This window comes from Melospiza georgiana, chromosome 6 (assembly GCF_028018845.1).
Source record: "Melospiza georgiana isolate bMelGeo1 chromosome 6, bMelGeo1.pri, whole genome shotgun sequence".
Taxonomy (NCBI): Eukaryota; Metazoa; Chordata; class Aves; order Passeriformes; family Passerellidae; genus Melospiza; species Melospiza georgiana.
In genome coordinates this window covers 53252798-53275429 of record NC_080435.1, presented here as the reverse complement: position 1 = coordinate 53275429, position 22632 = coordinate 53252798, and the positions used below count along the sequence as shown (strand labels likewise).

The following is a 22632-nucleotide window of genomic DNA, read 5'->3' as shown; positions in this document are numbered from 1 at the left end:
CTCTTAAACTTGCCTTCTACATAGAACCAGTTACTATGTACTGTAAATGAGTTAATTTTCTTGTTTTACATGTACAACCTACTTCTCCTGAAAATATTTAAACTGATGTGCTTACTATTACAAACTTAAATTCAAAAGATAGGTCTACTCTTTTGTTTTACTCACAGTTTTATCTCTTTAACCAATAAACTTCCCCCTTTTACCTTTCCACCAGGCAGCATTCTAGCTGAAAACAAAACAGAACTTACCTTCCAGATTTCACTGCTGTGTTTATTGCTTTATCTGCTTGGTTAAACCCTTCGGCAGAACCTGAAAGACAGAAGGGTTGCTAAATCTCTTACTGCTAACAATTTCATTAATGCTTAGATGTTGAAACAAGGTATGCTCTTACCAATAGCAATAGAAGTAATCTGTGTATTCTGCTCAGCTGCAAGGTCTTCAACATGACCACTGGCATCATAACCAGGCACTGAACACATCAGCACAGGGGTATTTGGTTTCACCTGTGCTCCAAGAAATTGAAAAGGATATGAATCAATCACTAGATAAATATGAGAGTGCAGTAAGCTTAGTGTTTCTTCCCTCTGTACAACTAAAACTATTATGTTACTGTTCGTTTTCCTTCAAAAAATAATCCACTCGTATCAGGGAAGAGAAAGTGGAAGAAATGTTCATGTGGAATTCATGCAAGGTGGCCCTAAGCATTTCAAATCCAAGCAGTTTACCTCTGTATCCACAATGTGTGTCAGATCCAAAGGCTGCTCCATAATGGACATGAAAGACTCTCCAAGATTTGTGGAAACAAAGGTATGTGCCATGGCCAACAAACGATCTGGACGGAAGGCCTGGATCAGAAGCAAGCGATGGATGGCCTGTCCAATGGGAGCTGGAAACAGGAGACAGGATTAGATTCACCCTCCTCTCTTCAATTCTCCATTCAATCTCTCCCCATCTTGTTCTGAAGACTACATATTTAGAAAGTTAATTATCCTTTTGGAAGATCTGATGCAACTTTTTAATTAAATGCTTATATTCTGTTTTCAATTCGACGAATGTAAAAACAATTAGCAGCTTCAGCTGGTTTTCAAAATCTACAGGCTAAAATTATTGACATGAGTGATTTTAATTTCCAGGGACAACAGATCTTTTCACATCCTTTCACTCACAAAATGCTCGACTAGCATGGATAGGGTAGATCACCTAGAGCTGCTTCAGTTAATGCTCCAGCAGCTTCAATAAGCAGCTAGTAAAGAAGAGCTTAGAATCCTTAATTTATAAAGTGACAGGAATGAGCATGGAATGATCAAAGACAGCAACACTTGCTGAAGTTACCTTTCAGACAGGGGAGGAACTGAAGGGCAACAGTTACCCTCAAGTTCTCACTCTTGAAAAATTAGCACTGACAACTAATGTAGCAAGAGGTAACTTCATGCTTGGGTACAACTGCAGGTCTACTAGACCAGCCCTGTCCACAGAAGATCTGTGTCTTGGAGCTTTTTAGAGTATTGAGACATCTCCAGATTGGCAATGACTAAGGTTAATCCAAACTATTATGCAATCAAATGAGATTGTAGAATTATGTTTCATCCTCAGTGGAAGACCAGATCACAGGTTAAGGTGCAGCAACCAAGTGTAGTAACTACTGCTTAGAACAGTTTGGTTTAAAAAAATCCAGTGAAAACAAACAAACCTCCCAAAAACCCCCAAAACAACCCAGAACCAAACCCACTAGACTTGAGGTTCTTATACAATCCCAACCTTATGATTTTCTCAACCATTATAGTCCAAAATTAAATTCTACTTTAGAATTGCTTTTAAAATCATAGTAACTACTTAGATCAGTACAGTAGGACTGATATGGACAACAGTGCACATTCACTTACTTGCAGGTTTTTCTTCAGTCCAGAGGTATGGTACAGTCTGCTCTGGGGAACTGCTGTCCAGCCAAATGCAGAATTGCTGTGTTGAAAAAAAAATGCAAAAAACCAGAAGCTGACTTTCAAAATATCAGAAACATACAGCAAGTGTATGTAAAACTCCAATTACACTTTGCCTATTATCCTATCCTTAGATGTGCCACATCCTTTCACTGATATGCCTCATTTCACTGATCCAGCACACCTGATTCTACAGATCTCTATCAAGTCCCAGGCCAAGCTGTAAGTTATTTTACCCCAGGCTGAACAGTTTGGGAAAAATTAGATGAAGTAAGGAGAATTCAACTTCTAATATAAAAATTAGGCAAGGCAAACCAAACAGGTACTATTTAAGATATGGATGTATTTTATGACATACAGTTTCACAGTCAAGACAAAGATGTATTATTCTTTGAAGACTTCAGTCATGAGAAGGTGCAGTGTTCAGCAGCTGAGTACTATCCAAATTGATTCCACTTAGGCATGTCCAAGAGCCCACCATAATGAAGTTATTTGTGGCTGAAGCTGTTCCCCTCTACTGCATAATTATCACACAATAGTGATGCAGCAAAATACATGCAGTGTCACTTTCTGCTACCATGGGAAGCAAAACTGGTCAACCACAATGCCAGAGGCATGGTGAAACTGTTTCTGAATGATGAACAGTGCTGGTCTTTACAAGTTTCACAGCTGGGTTACGAGGGAAGTAAAAACATTCATTTCTACAACTACAACTAGCTAATCTTTAGGACTTCCCTTTCCACAGAAGGAGAGTTTGCTTTTAAGCATGAAGCTTTTCAAGCAGACACCTGAAAAGCTTACCAATAGTGCAGTGGAGAGACAGACCCCAGGCACCACTTACCTCATCAGCTTGAACTTTTGAAACAAGGTCCTTAAATGCAGGAAGGCAGCTCAGCCTCATCATTGCCTCTGTCTGCTCTACAGTCAAACCATTGATTTTGGGGAGAGATGCAGTGTTTAGTACGATCTCCTTCCCTCTCAAGAAGTGCTGGAATTCTGCATCGTATGTAGGCTCTCTAATATTAAGGGAAAAGAAGACTTCAGCTAGATGCCTTCAAGACAGCCCTCCCTTTTTCAACTAAAGTGAAGCAAGGAAACAAACTTTTACCCAATGGTGCCTTTCAGTTTGATCCGGGCCAACAACATGGCAAATGTTATGTGGTCCTGGTGCAGCATGCCACGTGCCACTCGGTTGAAGGCCACCTAGGAACAAAACATATTAGTAGTGTAAGAAGCTTTGGACTCTGACCCTTCAAAAATTATTAAAAAATTACATTTATTAATTAAAAAACGGAACCTGAAAGAGATCCTTTGTGATGATTGAGAGACGATGAGTATGGTCTGTAATTCCCTTCAGATTTGGATTCTCATACAAGACATTGTGATAGATGTCCAAGAAAAACTGGAGGGAGTATTGGTACAGGAAATGTATCTGAAAGAGAAGAGAGTTTATTTTTTCTCTCCACAATCTTGCTGTTTGATAACCAACAGAGTATGCCTAGCAAACTGCAATATTGGGCAATGCCTGTTTAGCTTTAACCAGTAAACACTCAAAGCTCCTGAGAGGAAGAACTCAACCTACCTGTTTCAGTGACTCCATGGTAAAGTAGATACTGCTGCAAGCTGTAGAAAGAGGCAAGTACTGCTGGGAAACAGTTTCTACTTCCTGCATGACAATATCAGTCTCTTCTACTTTTCTGGTGACCTCTGCTGCTTCCCTCTTCAGGTTCTCAAGTGTAGTAATGATGGTGTCATCATCCAGGATACGTCCTTTCACTTCATTAAGTGCCTGGAGTAGGGATTTTTCCAACTGACGTAGGCGCAGCTGAAATTCACCTTAATTAGAAGAAAAAAAAAGTCATACATACATATTGTACAGATATGTTAAAGAATTATGTGAAATGTGTGTACTTTGCCATTGGGCATCCTGAGAAAAAGAGTATGAAGATAAGAGCACTGTGTGCTCTTAGAGTAAACCTACCGTATTTTAGAAGAGGAGGAAGTTAATTTTGGCAAACATACCCTGAAGCTTGAGGAGGTCAGAGCGTTTTTCATCAACATCTGGTCTTTCAGCTTTCAGGACTTCATTCAGACACTGGCTCTGCAAGCTGCTGCGAGTTACGGTGAAGTTCACAAACGTAACACGAGAGCAGAGGTCTGGTGGGAATTCAACCTGTCACAGGAAACATGGAAAAGTTATCTCAGCTCTCTTCACATGCCATTTCTACAAACAGGACTGCTTTTGATTTTACTTACTGTTGGATCTCTGGTGGAAAGGAAGATAACGAAGGACGGTGACAAATCAATATCTTGGTCTCCCAGAGTAATCAGAACTCTGCCTCCAGTTCTTCGGACTTCACGATTCAGAACAGGATTCAGAACTGGATCATAGCTCTCCACATCCTAGAAAGACAGATGTTTAAAAGACTGTTGTTTGCAAATGTCTCAAGTTAAAATTCCCAATCCAACAGGTGCTTGAAATTCTGGTAAGCAAACAATTGGCAGTTCCAAACAATTGGTTTGGAATAGGGATCACATTCAGAAGGTATCTGCACTTTAGATGTGTAGTTGAGCTACACAGGTACAGAAGGGAAGTATTATTAGTGGCTGTAATTTTGTTAGCTCTACTGCAGGTAAGGCCTATTCTGAACAGCACAAGCAACAGTTACTGATCTTTTCCATTTCCATACTAAAAGTGAAAAACATACCCATTTCAACTGAAAGACAATTATTCCTACAGCTGCCTATTTCTTCATATTACTAAAATTTCTCCCTGATATTCAGAGTAGATTTAATTCCAGATAACTAACTGTATTAGTTGCCATTATCTATGACTAGAGAAAGCACATAAAAACAAAGGAAGAGATAGACAGGTTATAAGTAATTTTACAGTGTGGAAAGATCATTTCGAAATAAAAGAATTTCATCTCGAAATGGTGGAAAAGGAAATACCTTCTTTTGATCTTGTAGCTCACTAATTCTTCTCAGGACTAGCACCACATGTATCACTAGTTTACTTGTTAAGTTGTAAATTGAAAATAAAGTTGCTTGCATGTAAGTAACATGCAAGAGAACAATTGAAAACTTTTCTAATACATAGGACAGAATTCAAGAATTTAAATAGCTTCTACACAGTCATGCCACTAACCTGAACAAGAAGTGGGTTACCAAATCTCAAGGCACTTTCCAAGTTCTTTCTGAAAGCATCATCCAAGAAGCTTGTGCGAGTTATCTTACGGTCTTTATATTCATTCATGATAAATTCTGTAGCTTGCCCAGAGGGATCGATGATCAACGGATACCTGAAGTTAATAATAAAACACTTTCATTAGTTAGGTTTTGACTGCAGACAGTGTCTAAGCAGTTTTATGAATTTACATTGCATTATTAGTCTCACCTCTAAAACCTTGTTTATTCCTTCACTAAACTGAGGCAGGTTCAATGATTCATTTCAGTTTTGAAAGATAAGTTTGTATTTGGGCAACAAAATAGCTCAAACATCAAAATAGTTCAAGCCAACTCATTTTAACAGCTAAGCAAAAAAGGCAAGCAAAGTTGAATGAGAGTTTTTATGTTTACACACGGTTGAGAAGTTTTTAAGAACATAGAGCTTCACACGCCAGGGAAACTGTACTTTGCAGGAGCTACTGTGATTCAATAGGTGCAAACCCTGCCTGCTGTGAGAATGTTGCTTAAGAACTCCACATCTAAGAATGAAGTACCTGTTGAAGCGTTTGAGCATGATGGCATTCTCGGTGCACAGGTCATCTGCAGGCAGGGAGCTCGCCTGCCAGCGCAGCCGCTCATCAGCGTTGGAAAGGTACTCGGTCCTTGCGATGTCTGTGCGGAACTGCAGCAAGCAAACAAAGTTAATGTTTAACTTGACATTCTCCAACCAGACATTTGAAGCAAATGCAGCTCTACAAAGCTGCAACAACTTTCCAACAGCTCCATTCTTTATCTAGCAATCCTAAAGTTTAACTCCTGCAGTAAATCAATTCACGGTTAATTATCATGACTGTATCTTTACCTGGATATTTGCCTGCTGCAAATGGTGAGACCATGTAGTGAACAGATTCTGACGCATCTGCTGATCAAAGTAGCCAGCATAGGCAATAAAAGCTCCTGAAAGTAAACAGTCTCCTGCAATAGTGGACATCTGGTTTTTGAAAGTTTCACTTGTCTTCTCCCATCTTTCACGTTCAGCAGAAAGACTCTTCAGAAGAGCTGTGCTACGGTTTACCTAGAAATAAGTGGTGAAGGTAGATTCTTCAGATGATGAAATGTTCTTATATTACAAGTCTCTCAGAACACTTAAATTCAGACTCAAGGCCCAAGTTAAATTTAAAAGCTCAGAATGAGATAAATTTGGGGCTCTTCAGTGCTAATTTATTACGTTGATTCTAACTGTTACCCTGAGGAACTTAGAAGTGCTAAGTACTAGCAGAGTAGTAACATACTAATGATGAGATCAAGTACATAGAGAAATCCATACTCCCCTCCTTCAAATCCAGTTAAGACATTACAATCCCACTACATCCACATCTGTTTTCAAAGGCTTTCTATATATTTAAAACCTTATGAGAACTGTCTTGTTAATCAAGCAGCAACACGAGTTGGTATTTCTCTAACTCCAGACAGGTTTCTTGAAAAGCCTCATAACACCCAGAGATGAAACAGCTCAAATGCCCTGCACAGGGGAAGCAACCACTCTCAAATTCAAAGAATGATTCAATTTCAGACTGTCAAAGATCAAAGAATGAAAAATTATTGGTATATGAAGTCTTACTTTTGCTTCAACAGCAGCCAAGTCTGCCTTAATAGCTTGAGCCTCCGAAATCAGAACTGCATATTCTTCTTTGTAACGGGCAATACTGGCTTCAAGGTCACGAATCATCTGCTCCACCTCATTTGCTTTCTGCTGGTTGTCTTTGGCATCATCCTCCAGCTTCTGCAGCTCATTGCGTAGAGGTTCCACTCTCTTCAACATGTCAGCATAGTTCAGCTGCAAATGGAAAATAGAACCTTTACACTTTCTAAAATGACAGGTTAACAGGAACCACAGCATTCAGGGATATACTATCAACTGCATCTTTTCAAATTTATGTACTTCTGACCCATGTAAGAATTAGTAACTACTTAAGAGAAGCTTAGTACTGTTTATCAGTCCCTAGGACTCTAGTTTAAACTAAGCACAGAAACATTAAGTAATTGCTTTTTGCAAGATCCTTGTACTGCTCTGTAGATTTACACAAAGTCATTCAAAAGGTTCAGATCCCATTGAGAAGTGCACAGCATTGTTTTACATAAATATTCAATGGGGTGTCCATGCCAGTACTGTGCTAATCTGCCCTTCTCAGCAAGCAGTGAAATGAGTAAAGCTAAGCCACAGAACAATTAGGACAGGGCCTGTTGGCAAGATTCAAGCTAAACAGAGTCTCTCCAGATCAAGGCCATTCCAAGCAGGCACAGTTTTAATGAGCCAAGAAATTTGCTCTATTGGAACACCAACAGGCAAGTAAAACCATTCTTGGGTACCTCACTCTGGGGGCAAGTTCCCAAAGCCTATTCCTTTAGGAAACGTAAAAGTCTGCCTTGAGTGTGTCCTACTCTGAGGCAAGACAAATGCAGTCTCATTACGAGGACTGCATTGCATTTTCCACTGGACAACTGCCTTGTCCTGCAGAATGATATCACACATAGAAAGTATCCACCAGTGCTCACTGTAAACCTAAAGTTTTTCAGTGCAGAGGCTGTATCACAACTGGCCAATAATTCTCTGGCATGGCACTATATATATATTCCATTAGCATTCATCTAAACCATCTACCCCATTTCTTTGAAGCAAAATAGCTTGTAATACTCAGCTGAATAAAGGCAAATTCAGAGCCTTTAGACATTGCCATGTGCCTTCTGGCTCACTCTTTTCACCTGGCCTTTGCTTCCTCAAGCTGACTTTACCTGCGCAATTGCCCATTTCACCATAGGTCCACAGGCCAGTGACGCTCTGTTTACAATTTCATAGTTGTAACTTGGATTTGACAGGTAGTTTTTCTTCATCTTCTCCCGGATGGCATCACTGCAAGGGAAAAATTTATACACACAGCATGAGTACACTATGTCAGCATACAGGTGCTCAGTATCCCTTTGCTAGCCTGCCTTCCACAGCTGCCAAGAAACATTTCCCGTCACTTTTGTTGAGTAGTAGCTGGAATGTTCAACATGTTGTTTCAGAAATTACAGCTTAAAGGCGATAAAAAAATTTTATCAATACTTTGAGATTAGTCATTCACAAACTGCTCAACTCTGGAGCTGGAAGGGAATTTAGATGTCTCTAGTCTGACCTTCTGCTCACAGTTAGAGCCGGCTAGGAAGCTGACCTCCTAAGCTGAATAAAGCCATCAGCAGCCTGGTCTGCTATTGCTGCAAAACCACTTTCAACTGACTGTGGCTTTGGACACCAACACACTGCTTTGCAATCATGCCATTAAGTCACACAACAAGCAGCTGCTTTGCCCCAGTTTTCATGATACATCTTAGCTTCAGCAGTCTATTTCCTGTACCACCTGCATGTTCACCATGTGCAATAAGCTGGTGTCAAAAGAAGTCAACTGCTACCAAAGCAATTACACAGAGCAAAGTCCAGTTAAGATCCCCTGTTCTTTGTAAATGGTTTGTTCACATAAATATCTCACAGCTGCACCTCACCTGATTTCCTCAGCAGAGAAGTTAACAATGGTTGGAATGAAGTTCTCCCTCATGATGATGGAACGTATTTGTTTCCAGTCAGTGGTGCTTTCACCTAAGAGCAGGCAGATGGACTCCAGGGCCAGCTTCACTGCTGCAGGGGGATTGGCCATGGAACGCACCTCTACCAGGTGCTGCTTCTTTATTGACTTCACAGCTAACCAGTGCCACAAAGATGAACAGTTGATTGGGAAGAAAACAAACAGTTAGTAAAGCCCAGCAGAATACCCTGGATTTCTAAAAATGCTTCAAGATTCTAAAAATGAGTATGATGTTATTAGAGAAGCAGATGCCTACAGTTTTTTTGGACAGGATCAACCCAGATCACAAGAAAACACATTCCCATAGACCAGTTTTAGATCCAAGACCACAGTGCGATCTCTTGGGGTGCTAACATACCATTCTGAGCTTCAATGACAGCAGGCTCCACCTTGTCAAGATCTTCTTTCACGCTCATCTGCTTGTCTGCAATGACTTCCTGCTGCTTGTGCAGCTGTTCCTGAATCTCCTGGCTCATAACCTGTAAGGAAATTTCACAAAAATACTGCTTTTTAGAAGCTGAACTTCTTCCAGTACTTGGACTGTAGGTTCTGTTTTGTAAATAAAATAGTTCCTATGTACGGAGATTTAACAAAAATTTTTACCTTTTTCTTCTCAGCTTCCTGCTGGTCCTTCACCATCTTTTTTAACTTGTCATTGGCTGCAGCATTTTTCACTTCCAGCTCCTGACTCTTTATTCTTAGGTCACGCCGCAATTCCTCCACCTAAGATTGATTGCAAGATAGAAAAGAGAATTCATATTGACCATTGAGATCTATTTACTCACTGCAGCTTTACAGAGGGGAAAGTTTTAAGAATACATACCTGATCAACTGTTTCCTTGATTTTTCTGAGACCAACATTCAGATGCATTTGCTGTTCCTCCAGTTCACTTCGTTTCTCATTGAACAAGTTGGCATAATGGTTGATGAAGTCCAGGTAGTGGCGTGGTGTGATTGCCATGGTTCTGCCTCCTCGTTTCGCCAGCCGAGCGTTAGCCTTGGGGGAACAAAGTGTTCTAGAGTATGCACTGGTTTAAAATTTATCTGCATGCCAAGGATCATAGTTTTTAGGAATCTGGTGAATGATGCCATGGCCTAGAGGTAAGTGTAAGTTAAGCAGTGTAATAACATACCTGATGAAGAGTCTGATGAACAAACACACAGCTATTAACAATGGCTTCCCTGTGCGATGGTGGTTGTGGCAGCTTATCATACACAACTGGCATGTAATCAGGCACAATGTAATTTGGTTTCTCAAGATCCATTTTGCTTGTGAACTCTTTGCCAACTTGGTACAGTGCTTCAGTTGACCAGTCTCCAAACCAGTTCAAGACACATCTGAAATACAAAGGATTTGTGAAGACTTCCCCAAAAGCAGTGTTTTAATGGTACCTGTAAAATATATTGGAATATGCAGCAATTACCTGTTGAAGAGAGCAGGAGAGGTAGCTGCCCTGTCCTTCAGGCCCTCAGAAGATGGATTCATAGTGAACACTACATGGAGATTGCGAATAACTTGGCTGGTGAACCATTTGTAGAGTTCCTCATGTGAATCTAACATTAAACCTTCTTTCTGTGCTCCTTCTTTACACTGAGTCATGAGGGTAGCATATTCATCTCCTTCAAAGAGACCAGGAACCTAATTCAAAGGGTAAGTTTTGTTGTAGCTTATGGTTGCAAAAAGGTGCAAAAAATATTTATTTAAAATCTTCTTACCTCTCCATTGGCTAGGAGAGTGTTCATTCTCTCCAGGAATCCAGAATCCAAGACATTTGACTCATCCATAATAAAAGCTATTTTTTCATTTTTGCAGCCAGAGCGTCTCAATACTGTCCTGAGGTCTTCATCAAAATCTTCACCTGTGTATTTTCTGTGAACCTGGTAAGAGTTTACATGGGTCATCAACATTTTGGCTTAGCTTTTAATGGGATTTTAGGGGTCAATATATAAGTGGGAGTTTTGATTTACAAGATTTTAGAAGTAAACTTAGCACACCAACCTTGATTTGGTAGACACTCAAACCGTTCATCCAGGCAACAAATCTTGACAGGGTTGTTTTCCCTGCTCCACTGACTCCAATTAGCAGCAAGTGACCCTGTGGCTGACGGAAGATTCTGAAAAAAGAACAAAACCAAGTGTGATTGATAAGTGTTAGCAACTTACTGAAGCATTTCCTAGAACATCTAAGCCACAAGTTAGTACCAAAACTGACACACCATTCTAGTCAGGATGCCACTATCTAGAGGCTGGCAGTATATTTTTTATAGACATCAATGAGACCATGCTCCATTCCTACTCTGTTCTGAGGCTATTCTGGTTTAGAGTAACTCTATGTACTGCTTATATGAGCAGCAATGGAAGTCTGAACTTACCGGTCAATTCTTAACACATGATCCAAGACTTCATTAAACAGGACAAGTGGGACATCAAGTTCTTCTTCATAAAAGACTTTAAGCCTAGCTTTCACATAGTCTCTCAATTCTTCTTGATCCACTGGAATATAATCCTACAAGAACCAATACAGTCAATACAGTATGGAAGTTAAGACTAAGGGAATTTGCTTAGGGGTAAATTTATGAGTACACCAAAGCAGAACTACTAGAATACTTGAAGTAATAATCCTCTACAAAAGCTTAAGAATATTGTACTCATTTAACTTGCACAGGAACATGTCCACTGCCTGGAGTGCTACAGGTATCAGCATGGGGTTTAAACACTGGAACTACTGAACCTACCACAGACTGAGCCTGTGCTGCCAGTTACCAAAGAGACTGGGAAGTAGCACTAAAGACTAAATCCCTTCCCAAGTTTATTTTAAACAGCCTTTCCTAGTCACTTACTTATATCACTACCTACCTAAAAGCTAGGTAGACTTTTACCTAAACTCACCAGGATTTGTACAGGTTACCCAGACGATTCATTTCAGATTATAAGAAACAGGTCACCAGAAAATGTGTAATATCAGAATTGCTCAAGGGTCACTGCCTAATCCAAGAGATTCCATAAGGAATAACTGTCACCTGGTAGTGTCACAATATTCTGCAGAAATATTATTTAATACTGCCTTTACATTTCATGGTGGCTCTTACCATAGCATCCCTGGCATAAAAGCTATGAAATTTGTGGCAGAGTTCACTTCAGATAATCATAGTAAAAACTTCTTGGAAATCAATTCAACAGCATGATGGGCACCAACTATCACTTTAATAAGAGCTGCATCACTCAATTGCATCTAACCTATTTAATTTCAGGGTTTATTTTTTCTTAAACTTTGACTTGCCTTTGACAGCCAGTTGCTGTACAAGATAGGTCTGCTCATAGCCTTTTCTTTGTCAATGTTGGGGAAGTGTTTCAGAGCAACCATGTCAATGTTCTCATCAGTCCAGCGTCTCTCCTCATCTTCCACAAGTCTGGATAAAGAATTAAGTCAGTGAGTACAGTCCTCTGTAACGGGAGGACATAATCACACCACACGGCAGCACTATGGCTGAAGTATATTTTTGCTTTGTGCAGATATGACTCCTAAGAGAGTCAAGCTGCAGTGAAATGAAATATTCTCACTGGTATTCCAGCTTTTATATAAAACACACTTTAGTTTGATGTTCTAACGAAAGCTGGCAAGGAGTAGGCAACTTTTTATGGTTTTGTTTCCCCAGCTCATGAATTTTTTACCTGTCCTGGAAGAGACGTAAGGCTTCGTGGGCCCAAATCCTGATGAGGCCTTCAACTGGTAAGGTTTCCAGTGGTCTTAATGCCTCAAATATACCTCTCACCCACCGAGTCATTTCACGAGGTGAGTAGATGTAGTGTGGCTGTGTGTCCTGAGTGAATCTCTCCTACAAATTTAAATTTAATTAGTTACTTTATCTCAAAGTTGCAACATATTTTTTACAGGACTTGGCATTACAAGACATTACTCTGACAGCATAATTCAGTCATTTTTGCCAGAACTCAAGTAATTAGTTGACTTCTTGTACACATACTATCCATGAGAAAGGCTAACAACACATGTTAACTGAAGCATAGAAGAAAGCATTCTAACTGGAGTTTGGAGTTGTCCTTAACAAGTTACCTGAGACATTGTGTAGAATTCTACCATGGCAGCAGTGAGAGGCTCTGCATATGTGCGGAGTGATGGGATCAGCCTCAGCATTGCACGGTTGAATGTTCCATATATCTGAGTAAGTGAAGCTGGCCCAGGATAGTCCACATAAACCACAGGAACATGTCGTAAAAATCTGAAAGATTAGCATATTTCACAGTACAGAAAGTCAAATTACTATCTGTATTCTCTTAGTTATCTTTTGCCAAAATTAAATAACTGTTTGATTCAAAACCATCATCAGCAGCTGTAGCTGGTTTGATTGCTCCCTTTCTCAAGTGTTTCAGACAGGTGATTCAACAGCCTAATACTGAGTTCACTGCTGGGCTTTCACAGTAAAAACCAAGGAGCAGGTAGTGCCAAACCAAGGAACAAAATTTCAGCACAGCTGTTGTTAAACAAGTGTATTAAGAACAGATTACATAATCAATGCTTACATTTTGACTCCTATTCAATTGTTATCTAGAATTTACTAGACCCATTACCTATGTGACAGAGGTTTTCTTCCAGGATCAGTAGGTGGATTACATGCACCAACAAACTGAATTCTCTCCAGTTTCACCCATGTCTGGTCAGATGTACGGTAGAATCCTCCATGTTCTACCATCTGGAACAAAAACATAAAAATAAAATCAAATCAGTGGAACATTTTATTTCCCTCTAAGTAGCTGTTCTGATACAGTTGATTACAAAGAAACACAAACCTGTCTAATGAAGGATATGACTCTCTGTGTGCCATACTTGTCCATATCTGGCAAGTTGATTTCATCACAGAACAGCACCAGCCACTTTCCTAACTGCACAGGAGCCAGCACCACTCCATTAGGGGTACGCCTGTATTCACAGTAGTGATCAAAAGTTTTCAACAGCAGTTCTGGAGTGGTAGCACTTGAAAAGTTGAGTCCAACCACCTTAAAAAGAGTATAGTGAAAAAAAAAATATTAAAATACATCAAGGATTGAAAGAGAGTATATCAAGAGTCCTGGAAACAGGCATGTTTGGCTGTTCACAATGGAAGCATATACACCATCTACATTATAAGTATATTACCACATATATACAGCTATGATACTCTTAGCTTCCCATTGCAGGTTCTCCATTTACCATGCAGGAATGCTTCCTGCCCAACCCTGTATTTTGAACTTGACAGCCTCATGTAACTGTCACCCAACCTAAATACACAGAAGGGTGAGAGCTACTCTTAAACATTTGCACAGTATTTTTAAATACTGAACGCAGGAATGCTTCTCTGTTACTGAAGTGGCAAAGGAATAAAGCAGCTTTAGGCTAAGGAACTTGAGAAATGAATTTGTATTCTCAACATGATTTTTATTTTTTACTATATATACACATGACTGACTGAGGTGAAGGTATCACTGAGTTTTGGCTAGGAAATAAATTTCATGCTATCTTTAATCTTAAAAATATTAAAGACTTGATACTAATCACAGATCCATGTGCACACACACATACACACACACAAGTCTCTTGTGTACCTCCATGTCAGGCAGAGCTCTGAGAGCACTGAAAAGGGTCATGGTCTTTCCAGAACCTGGTGGTCCACAGAGCACCAGAGGTTTGTGCTCTGCCAGCCAAGTGTACAGCAATGCCTCATGGCGAACTGTATCTAGGGTTGGCACTACAACATCAGGAGCTGCAACTTTGTGTGTTTCAACTTCAATTTGAGGAACTTTGGATTGCCATGGCACCCATTCACCTGTAATGGACACCTAGAAGCACAAAAAAATGGTTAGACAATTTAGAATAGGAATCCAGCTCAACCTTAGTTAAATTTATTTTTTAAGTGACATCAAATTTTATGTGTTTGTTGAAGTATGAAACTGTAAAATTTAAGGTAGTCTAGCAGTTCATTCTCCAGGTTTGCCTCCAAAATCTAAAGCAAGCTTTTAAGAAAATGAAAGAGCAACATTTCTGGCACCAGAAAGGTTTACCTCATAGTCAATGATAGGTATGTTGGGTGCAGTTGGCAGTGGCACAGTGGTGATTCTCCTAATGTATTCTCCCAGCTCTGCTCTCATTTTCAAACGACTGTCTCCAGAGAGAGACCACAGTATGGCATAGACCAGGTACCTCTGTAAGAAGCAAGAGCAGCAGCTATTGGTTTTGGAGTAAGGGAACAAAGCCCAGTGAGTAACTCAAATCCAGGCAAACACAGGAGTCACTAAGAGCAGGCTGCACGTACCTGGATGTAACGCTCCAGCTGGTCAATCTGCATGGGGAAGTCGGGGTGGTTGGCGTTGTACTGGGCCACGTTGCGGCAAGCCTGGTGCAGCATGGAGAACAGGGAGCCCAGGCAGCGCAGGCGCGTCAGGTCCATGATGTGCTCCAGCTTGAAGGCGTGCTCGAGGGCCTTGGTCACCAGGCCATTGGATGTGAAATATGGCTGCATTATTGTTGCAGCATCTCTCTGAATCTGTTGGGGGAGACAAACACTGCTCTAAGCATTTGCTTTTCATTTGACTACCAGACAGAAAGAAAAGGTTTTGTTTAAGGTTTGAAATGCTTCATATTTAAAAAAAAATAAAAAGGAAAAAAATGTAAAGAGGAAGTCAGCTTTTCTTTGATAGGCTGTCATAAATTCTACTATGGTGTACCTGTGTTACAAGCATTTTTACTACTTTATCCCATAATGAAATCTAAGCTATACCTGCAACATTGGGGATGCTGCTTCTTCTCCTTCATCTTCTTTGCCCTTTCGCCTGCGCTGAGCTTCCTCCTCACCTTCATCCAGAGGAATGCTTCTTAGTCTGGCCAGGAAGTTATTGAATATCATGTCTGTACTGAGAACATCCTCACTGAACCAGACCATACCACACCTTGACACAGTAGCCAAAGTGGCATATTTCAGATCCTGTACTTCAAACATGATACGCACCTGAAAAAAGAAATTTTACACAACATTTAGGAGTAAAAACAATCAACCAAAACAACACAAACACTCTTTCCCTGAAAAAACAGAGAGCTTTTAAAATATGCAGATTTGCATTTAGACTCCGAATAATTAACATCAGCATTATACTGCCCTAAGGTAAGTTCATCATTATTGACATTTACCATAAGACTTATATATTTCACATTTTGTCTTACAGGGTCTGACTAAGTGTAACATGAAATGTTTCCACAAAAACCCTTTACTCCAGCAAACCACAATCTGAACTCAGTATTACTTTGCTTGTGATGAGAAAGAGGCACAACACTAGTACATATTAAATTAAACCAACAAGCTTATACACAGCACATAAACACAACATAAAAAAGTAACATTACATTTGGTGGGAGGCTGAGACGTTCCCCATTTGGCAGAGTCAGAAGTTTGTTGTCATCCAGAACAGAGTTCAAGTTCTCAACCCATTCAGGGTCTACATCACCATCAAAGATAATCCACTGACGTTTCTGTAGTTCACCTCTCACATTGTCTATGATTCTATATTAAAGAAAATATTATCGAAGGAGAGAATTAAGGTGAGTTTATCCTAGGCACAAATGTACCAGCCATTTTGTATTTGTGTTATTACAGACTTACTTCCTCAGGACATGTGTAAACAAGCCATCTGTCCATTCCCTGGTATTTGGATCCAAAGTACCATAGAGGTGATCTTTGCTGATTGCTTTTGGATCTATAATGTGAGCAACACCTTCCACACCCTCCAGCCGCTCAAGGGCCTTCAGAAGTACTCTCCAGGCCATGCTCTTTCCACTTCCAGAGGGACCAACCATCATCAAACCATGATTTATCTGTGTAATCTGATACAGCTGAAGAACCTGTGACACAGTAATGTACCAATTAACTTCAGCAGGTAATCTAAACTTTTAGGTATGGTTTGTTTAAGACAAGAAAAATTTAAAAGCTTTTGACTTTTCATAATATAAAAGGAAATTTAGTCTTAAACATAAACTTCAACTGCACATTTTCAGTTTGGTATTTTACCTTTTCAACCCACATGCCACCAACTTCTTCTCCATCACCATAGGTAAGGTACATTTCCTGACACACTTTCTTAAGCTCCTCTCTCAAGGCTGTCATCTCTCCACGGTGATACTGCACTCCAGGGAATACATCAGAAAGGAGACTGAACAACAGTGGAATGTCTTCTGCAACCAGTTTTGGTACCATAGTTTCACATACACTTTGGATCAGGATCTGCAGAGAAAGAGTCACATTCCATTGAGGATTTGTTAAGTTCACTTTACCAAACGTGTTTGACAAGGAATACTTCACTAAATAATTTAGTGATTAAGCATCAGACCAGGGTAGTCTTAGTCAAAACAACTGTTGATGTGGTTTCAACTTTGGAACTACTCAGTGATTTCCTAGTGATTTGCAGTTTATACAAGTCCTTCCTAAGTCTCTTCATTATGCTTTTGGCATTAATTGCTGAGACACTGTGCAGCAATAAATGTCATGGATGCACCACCTCATATGAATAAAATTTTCACTATGATTCAGGGATTTAGAAGTCGTGTTTAACTTGGTGCTTTTAAGCTATCAAATTACCTTTGGTAAATAACATTATTTTGTTCACATGGCTTAATACTAAATGGTAAACACTGAAGGGTTACTTTCTTTGTTTAGTGGGCACCCTTTATCACAGAATTAAAGGACTTTACACACACATTACCTCTTGCTCTGGCAAGTTCTCAGCGATTTCTCCCTCATCAACGACTTCCCCACGCTCTTCCTTCTCCCGCTTTATCTTCTGAATCCTCTCCCTCTTCACATTACCTGCACTAACCAGCACACTCTTCAGTGCTCTCAGGCCAAAATCATAGTGACTTTGGGAGGACAGCTGTTCATCACAAAGCCTAAGAAGCAAAAGAGATGAAACACAATTTGATTCTCAGTATAAACCAACATAACACTCAGTAAATGTCATTCTCTACTTGAAACTATTGCTTCAAATGATTGCTGCACTATGTGCTTAGTGAGTTGTGGAGAATATTACAGCTTTAAAGTTCTATTATTATTGACTGCAGCCAAACTTGTTACTCACTTGAAGAATGGCACTATCTTATTGGCAAGAACTTCAGCAGTACGGAAGCCTTGGGAGTACAGCATGACCTGGGCAATCAACTGACGGTCTGGTTTTGTCATTGCCAAGCTACGGAACAACTTCTTCAAATTGTCAGGGAGATTGGATCTGCCTGCATAGCCAGGGTTCATGGTGATGAAGATGGCCATGTCAGGGCTCACTTTGACTTGTTTGTTCAGCAGCTCACAGGTAATGGGTGTTGCAGCTGAAAAGAGAGTGCATTTAGTTATACCTGAGTCAGTGATCCAACACTGAGAACTGAAGTCATACATTATTCTATTTTAGTTTCCTACAGTAAAGAACAGCAGGTTCTCCAGTACTGCAACTTCTATTTTAGTTTCCTACAGTAAAGAACAGCAGGTTCTCCAGTACTGCAACTCAAACAATATACATTTCTACCAGCTGAAAGTTACATCATATATTTAAGTTTTGACATAAAGTAGCTTCATCCTTGCATAATTTGCAAGAAACATAGCTGAGCAACAAAACATGAAGGATATTAGAGAAGCATGAAGGATGTTAGAGAAGAATTACATACTCTTGTCATAGTTGGGGTTGGAATGCTCTCTCAAGGCTTCCTGGATGCACTGAACTTGCTGTGAAACTGCAGAGAGCATTCTCTCCTCCAGTCTGTTGAACTCATCAAAGCAGCCCCATGCGCCCACTTGGCAAAGCCCCACAAAGATTCGTCCCATTGCCTGCACACAGAGGGGGAAATTCACTCAGTTGCATTGGCAAAAGGAGCAGAGAAGAGCACTTTATACAATGCATCCAAGGCAGGAAGTTTATTTGTCTGTTATTGTATTTGTAGTATCGTAAGAGTTATGATAGGGTTCTGAAGTTCAGCTTTCACTGCTTCACAGAACCACAGATCATAGCTCCCTGTACTTCACACTGCACTGCAGTGTTTCCAAAACAGGCAAACTAAGTCCACTGCATAATGTTTTGTTTGCTAACACCATTAACATCAGGTGCAGTTCTAGCCCTTTATTGCAAGGAGGGTACAAGAATTACAAAACATTTCGGAAGAGTAAATTGGATGGCCAGAGTATGATAACCTTTCTACATAAAGAACAACCTTTAAGGTAAGATTCTGTAGAGGGAACATGATGGAGGTCTACAATCTACTGGTTTCAGATGAATATGAATCAATTATTCACTGTCTTTTCTACTACAAGAACTTAGGAATCATTGAAAAAAGACAAAAAGAAGCTGCCCTTTCATGAAGTGCATAGTAATAGTGCACAGTGGAACAATTTGGTAAAGATGTTCTAGAACCAAGTGTGTAAGTGGATTTAAGGGGAGAAATGGTACATTAAAAAAGGTTCACTGGAGCATGAACAGAGTAACACTTCCACTGGGACATCCTGATTGTTCTAACTGTCAGAGGGAGGAAGTGAGCTGGGGCAAGGAGGATCACATTATCTGTGATATCAACACTCCCTAGGCATTTTCTTACAGTCACCCCTACAAGCCAAATGTTGGTTAAATGGCATTCTGATCTGGCCAAATTACTGCTGCAGAGGAAAAATAACAGGTAGAATACATTAAGTTTAGTGCTTTCTTGTCCATGTTTTATATTGTTTTTTATCTATACACTTGACCAAGGATTTTATTTTAAGATAATTTGCTGTGTTACAGTTTAGACACATTTCATCTGGTTCTCCGTGTGAAGATGTCATTAATCTTCAAATGCCTGGATAAATTTTCTTAAGTTTTGAAGAATTCTTCACACATTGAGATAAACTGCACATCTGTGTTGTAAAGGATAATTAGGTAATAGTACAGCTACTTCAGTAATCTCACACTCTCATCTATTCCTCATTCAACCAGTCCTATAAATGCAAACTACATAGTTTAAGATACTTTCCTAAAGCCAGTCTTAAGCCCCTGCCCCTGTACTTCCTTTCCCTCCATTTGCTGTTACAGAACTACTTGTTCAAAAGCACAGAACCTCTGCTCTAGCAATGTTCCATCTCACTTCTGCTTTAGGCATTTTTTTGTTACAGAGGTTCTATGACCAATAGATACCAGCTCAGTTAGGATTTCTACATAATCATCTTGAAAATAAACATTGCTGGCTGTTTCAGGGTTCTGAAGAGATTCTTATTTGTTGTTAACAAAGACTACATTGTTTTTATCAAACAGCTTACCTGGAAGTCAAATGTTTCATCACAGTTGAAAACCAACACAAAGCGGCCGAGCTGATGTCCAAGAGCTTTAACAGATTCTGTTTTCCCAGTCCCAGCAGGACCTGTTTTTGAAATGGGATGGACATGCTTTAGAATTCATCATCTGAATAGCACTGCCAACTCATGTAATCTGCCAGCATGTGGATTCTGAAGGTGCCTGTTCAATCAAGAGACTTCAAACAAGACCTAAAACTGTTTTGACTTCCCCCAAAAGACCATTTTGTTCTTTGCTACCTTAGTTAAAAGTGTCCTGCATGTTCATATTAACACTGTACTGTGGGGATGCACTTCCTTTCCTCAGTCCACCCCCTAAACCCCATCCTAGGCCACACTATAGTCTCAGGAATGCTTGTTAAGCCATGGCCTACATTAACAGCACCAATTAGCTCCCCTTGTGCTTATCAGAAACCTTGTCTGCTCCCACAGCTTCCCTTGTCTAACAAGCTCCTGTTTTCTACTTAAATAGCCTTGAGACTTCTTTTTTCTCTCTGAACAACAGAGCAAGTAGAATAATATTTTTGTTGTTGGACTTTTCAAGGAAAGTTCCAGCAACCACCAACTCAGATTGTGGCCAGGATGGAAATTTACTGATGACTAAAATCAGTAATTTTGCAACTCCATAAACAGTGGTCCTAAGTGAGACTCTTTGAGATCTCCCAGACTGCAGCAGGCTGTGACCAGGATCTCCCTCCCAGTGGGATGCCTCTTGGAGCTTGTCATGTCTCCAGTTTGCAATGGAGGATTGCCACTGAAAGTTGACAATTGAACCTGGACTGATATCTCCCACTCCTTGAGACCCAACCCTTCATCTCTGGAGAGATGCAAAGGCATCTGATGTATTTCACTGAATTTAAGGTGAGTTTTTCATAGGTATACCTTTGCACATACTTCATGTCTGTGTGCCTTATGAGTGTTGCCTATTTAGGTCTGTAATTACTCTAAACATTTTGTCAAATTACTGCTGTGCTTATAGAAAATCCTACTGAATAATTTTGTTTTAAATTAATAAATTGTTCAAGTATTGATATTAGATAATTAAGTTTTCTAAACCCTTTAGACCTAAACTGGATCCAGTCTAAAGCTAAGTTTGGCAAGGGAGTCCACTCTGACCCTTGTGACACAATAGCAGTCTCCCTAACCCCTCTGCATCCCTTACAGTTATCCCTGCTTTTCCTTCTGTGCCCCCAGGCTCCACATAAACCATTTTAGATTTATTTTCATCAGATTTTTTCCTTGTGTTCTTTATCTATATAGTAAGTAATAAAATAAACCTTGCCATACAACTTGCCCTGCTTTAACAAATTCCTATTAAACCTGCCTTTACTGATTTCTCACTGGTGATTCTTTAAGTGACCTAAACCACTCATTCTCATATATATTAGACTTAAGAATTTTATACACTTGTCTCCCAAACTTACCAAATGGTGATCCTCCAAGTCTTGCCTCCAGGGCCTGTGTCATTGTCAGGTAGCAGCGGTCAGTGAGAGGAGTCTGCACCAGCTTATCCTGAACTCCAAGGTACTCAAAGCCATAGTTGAATTTGGCATTTGCCATCTGAATGGAGAGCTGCTGCAACACATCTGTCTGCTTTGGGTCAAAGTAGAACCGCATCTGGCTGAGCCACTCGAAGGATTTGGAGTTGTCGATCTTGCTTTTGATCAGTGATCTTGTAACATCTCTCTGGTGCACCAGCTCAGTGATCTGGAGAAGGAAAGAACTCCTTAACACCACAACAATACAAGCCAATAAACACAGGCTAATAAAGACAGGAATCCTAGAGCTTCTCAGATTAGCACAGTGAACTGCCATCACTTAGAAATCATGACCTAAAACCAGTCTCTGGTTTAAAAACCTGTTGCTACAAAGCCAAAACTAACAATGTTGCCTACTGCTCTTAATGACTTTCCTAGTTTACAGCAAAGCCCAGTCAGCCTGTTAATCTATTACACTGCTGAACTTGGTATTTTACTTGCCAGAAACCAGGTATCTCCCTCTAGAAATAACCCAGGATGATTTTAATTCTCCTCCCACCTCCAATCACTATCTACAATCAAAAGCATATTATGATTACAAAAATAAGCAACTTAATGACATATTTCACATCTGAATGAAAAGATCAGTAACTTCCATACCTGGAAGATCCAGTTTGAAGATCAATTCCTGAGACAGCATATCATATGATATCATGAATTAAGCTGACAAGAATGAAAACTACCACCACCTACATTAAGGATCAGGCCTTAATGTAACTGCTTAAATCACACTAAATCTTTTGCTGGAGGAATAGTAAATCTTAGACTGATCAATTTTTTTCTTTAAAATTTAAAAATGCTCACCTGCAAACTCTGAAGAGGAAAGGAAGTTTTTACTTACCAAGTGTTCCAGTTTCCTTCTGCGAAGGGGTGGCTGCTCCATCAGCACAGAGTCTGCCAGGACATTGAGTGTGACCTCAACATTGGCTAGCACAGACTGGAGAGGGCTGTTGTCTCCACCTCCACCATTGAGGGCTGACTCCACATTCTCAGACCAAGCAATCTGGGCTGACAGCACAACAAGCTGAGC

General features: G+C 40.0%; 1 protein-coding gene across 1 annotated transcript in view; it reads right to left on the bottom strand.

The window, feature by feature from the left end:
• DYNC1H1 (dynein cytoplasmic 1 heavy chain 1) overlaps positions 1 to 22632 on the bottom strand; it is a 44544-nt gene that overhangs the window by 5761 nt on the left and 16151 nt on the right. Inside the window, exons 26-67 of the mRNA XM_058027321.1 lie at positions 22444 to 22632; positions 21489 to 21771; positions 20032 to 20132; positions 18417 to 18576; positions 17840 to 18083; positions 17468 to 17651; positions 16777 to 16989; positions 16372 to 16610; positions 16116 to 16272; positions 15496 to 15723; positions 15031 to 15261; positions 14780 to 14920; positions 14324 to 14557; positions 13532 to 13738; positions 13313 to 13434; positions 12798 to 12963; positions 12398 to 12561; positions 12006 to 12135; positions 11098 to 11231; positions 10725 to 10839; positions 10442 to 10603; positions 10150 to 10364; positions 9859 to 10063; positions 9549 to 9722; positions 9329 to 9448; positions 9084 to 9204; positions 8646 to 8841; positions 7899 to 8016; positions 6727 to 6942; positions 5968 to 6180; positions 5660 to 5787; positions 5086 to 5239; positions 4194 to 4340; positions 3960 to 4110; positions 3520 to 3773; positions 3235 to 3369; positions 3046 to 3140; positions 2779 to 2953; positions 1884 to 1959; positions 726 to 886; positions 392 to 503; positions 249 to 309 (exon numbers count right to left, since the gene is read on the bottom strand). Coding sequence (XP_057883304.1) covers positions 249 to 309; positions 392 to 503; positions 726 to 886; positions 1884 to 1959; positions 2779 to 2953; positions 3046 to 3140; positions 3235 to 3369; positions 3520 to 3773; positions 3960 to 4110; positions 4194 to 4340; positions 5086 to 5239; positions 5660 to 5787; positions 5968 to 6180; positions 6727 to 6942; positions 7899 to 8016; positions 8646 to 8841; positions 9084 to 9204; positions 9329 to 9448; positions 9549 to 9722; positions 9859 to 10063; positions 10150 to 10364; positions 10442 to 10603; positions 10725 to 10839; positions 11098 to 11231; positions 12006 to 12135; positions 12398 to 12561; positions 12798 to 12963; positions 13313 to 13434; positions 13532 to 13738; positions 14324 to 14557; positions 14780 to 14920; positions 15031 to 15261; positions 15496 to 15723; positions 16116 to 16272; positions 16372 to 16610; positions 16777 to 16989; positions 17468 to 17651; positions 17840 to 18083; positions 18417 to 18576; positions 20032 to 20132; positions 21489 to 21771; positions 22444 to 22632 — 7031 coding nt within the window. The remainder of the gene's footprint in view (positions 1 to 248; positions 310 to 391; positions 504 to 725; positions 887 to 1883; positions 1960 to 2778; positions 2954 to 3045; positions 3141 to 3234; positions 3370 to 3519; positions 3774 to 3959; positions 4111 to 4193; positions 4341 to 5085; positions 5240 to 5659; positions 5788 to 5967; positions 6181 to 6726; positions 6943 to 7898; positions 8017 to 8645; positions 8842 to 9083; positions 9205 to 9328; positions 9449 to 9548; positions 9723 to 9858; positions 10064 to 10149; positions 10365 to 10441; positions 10604 to 10724; positions 10840 to 11097; positions 11232 to 12005; positions 12136 to 12397; positions 12562 to 12797; positions 12964 to 13312; positions 13435 to 13531; positions 13739 to 14323; positions 14558 to 14779; positions 14921 to 15030; positions 15262 to 15495; positions 15724 to 16115; positions 16273 to 16371; positions 16611 to 16776; positions 16990 to 17467; positions 17652 to 17839; positions 18084 to 18416; positions 18577 to 20031; positions 20133 to 21488; positions 21772 to 22443) is intronic.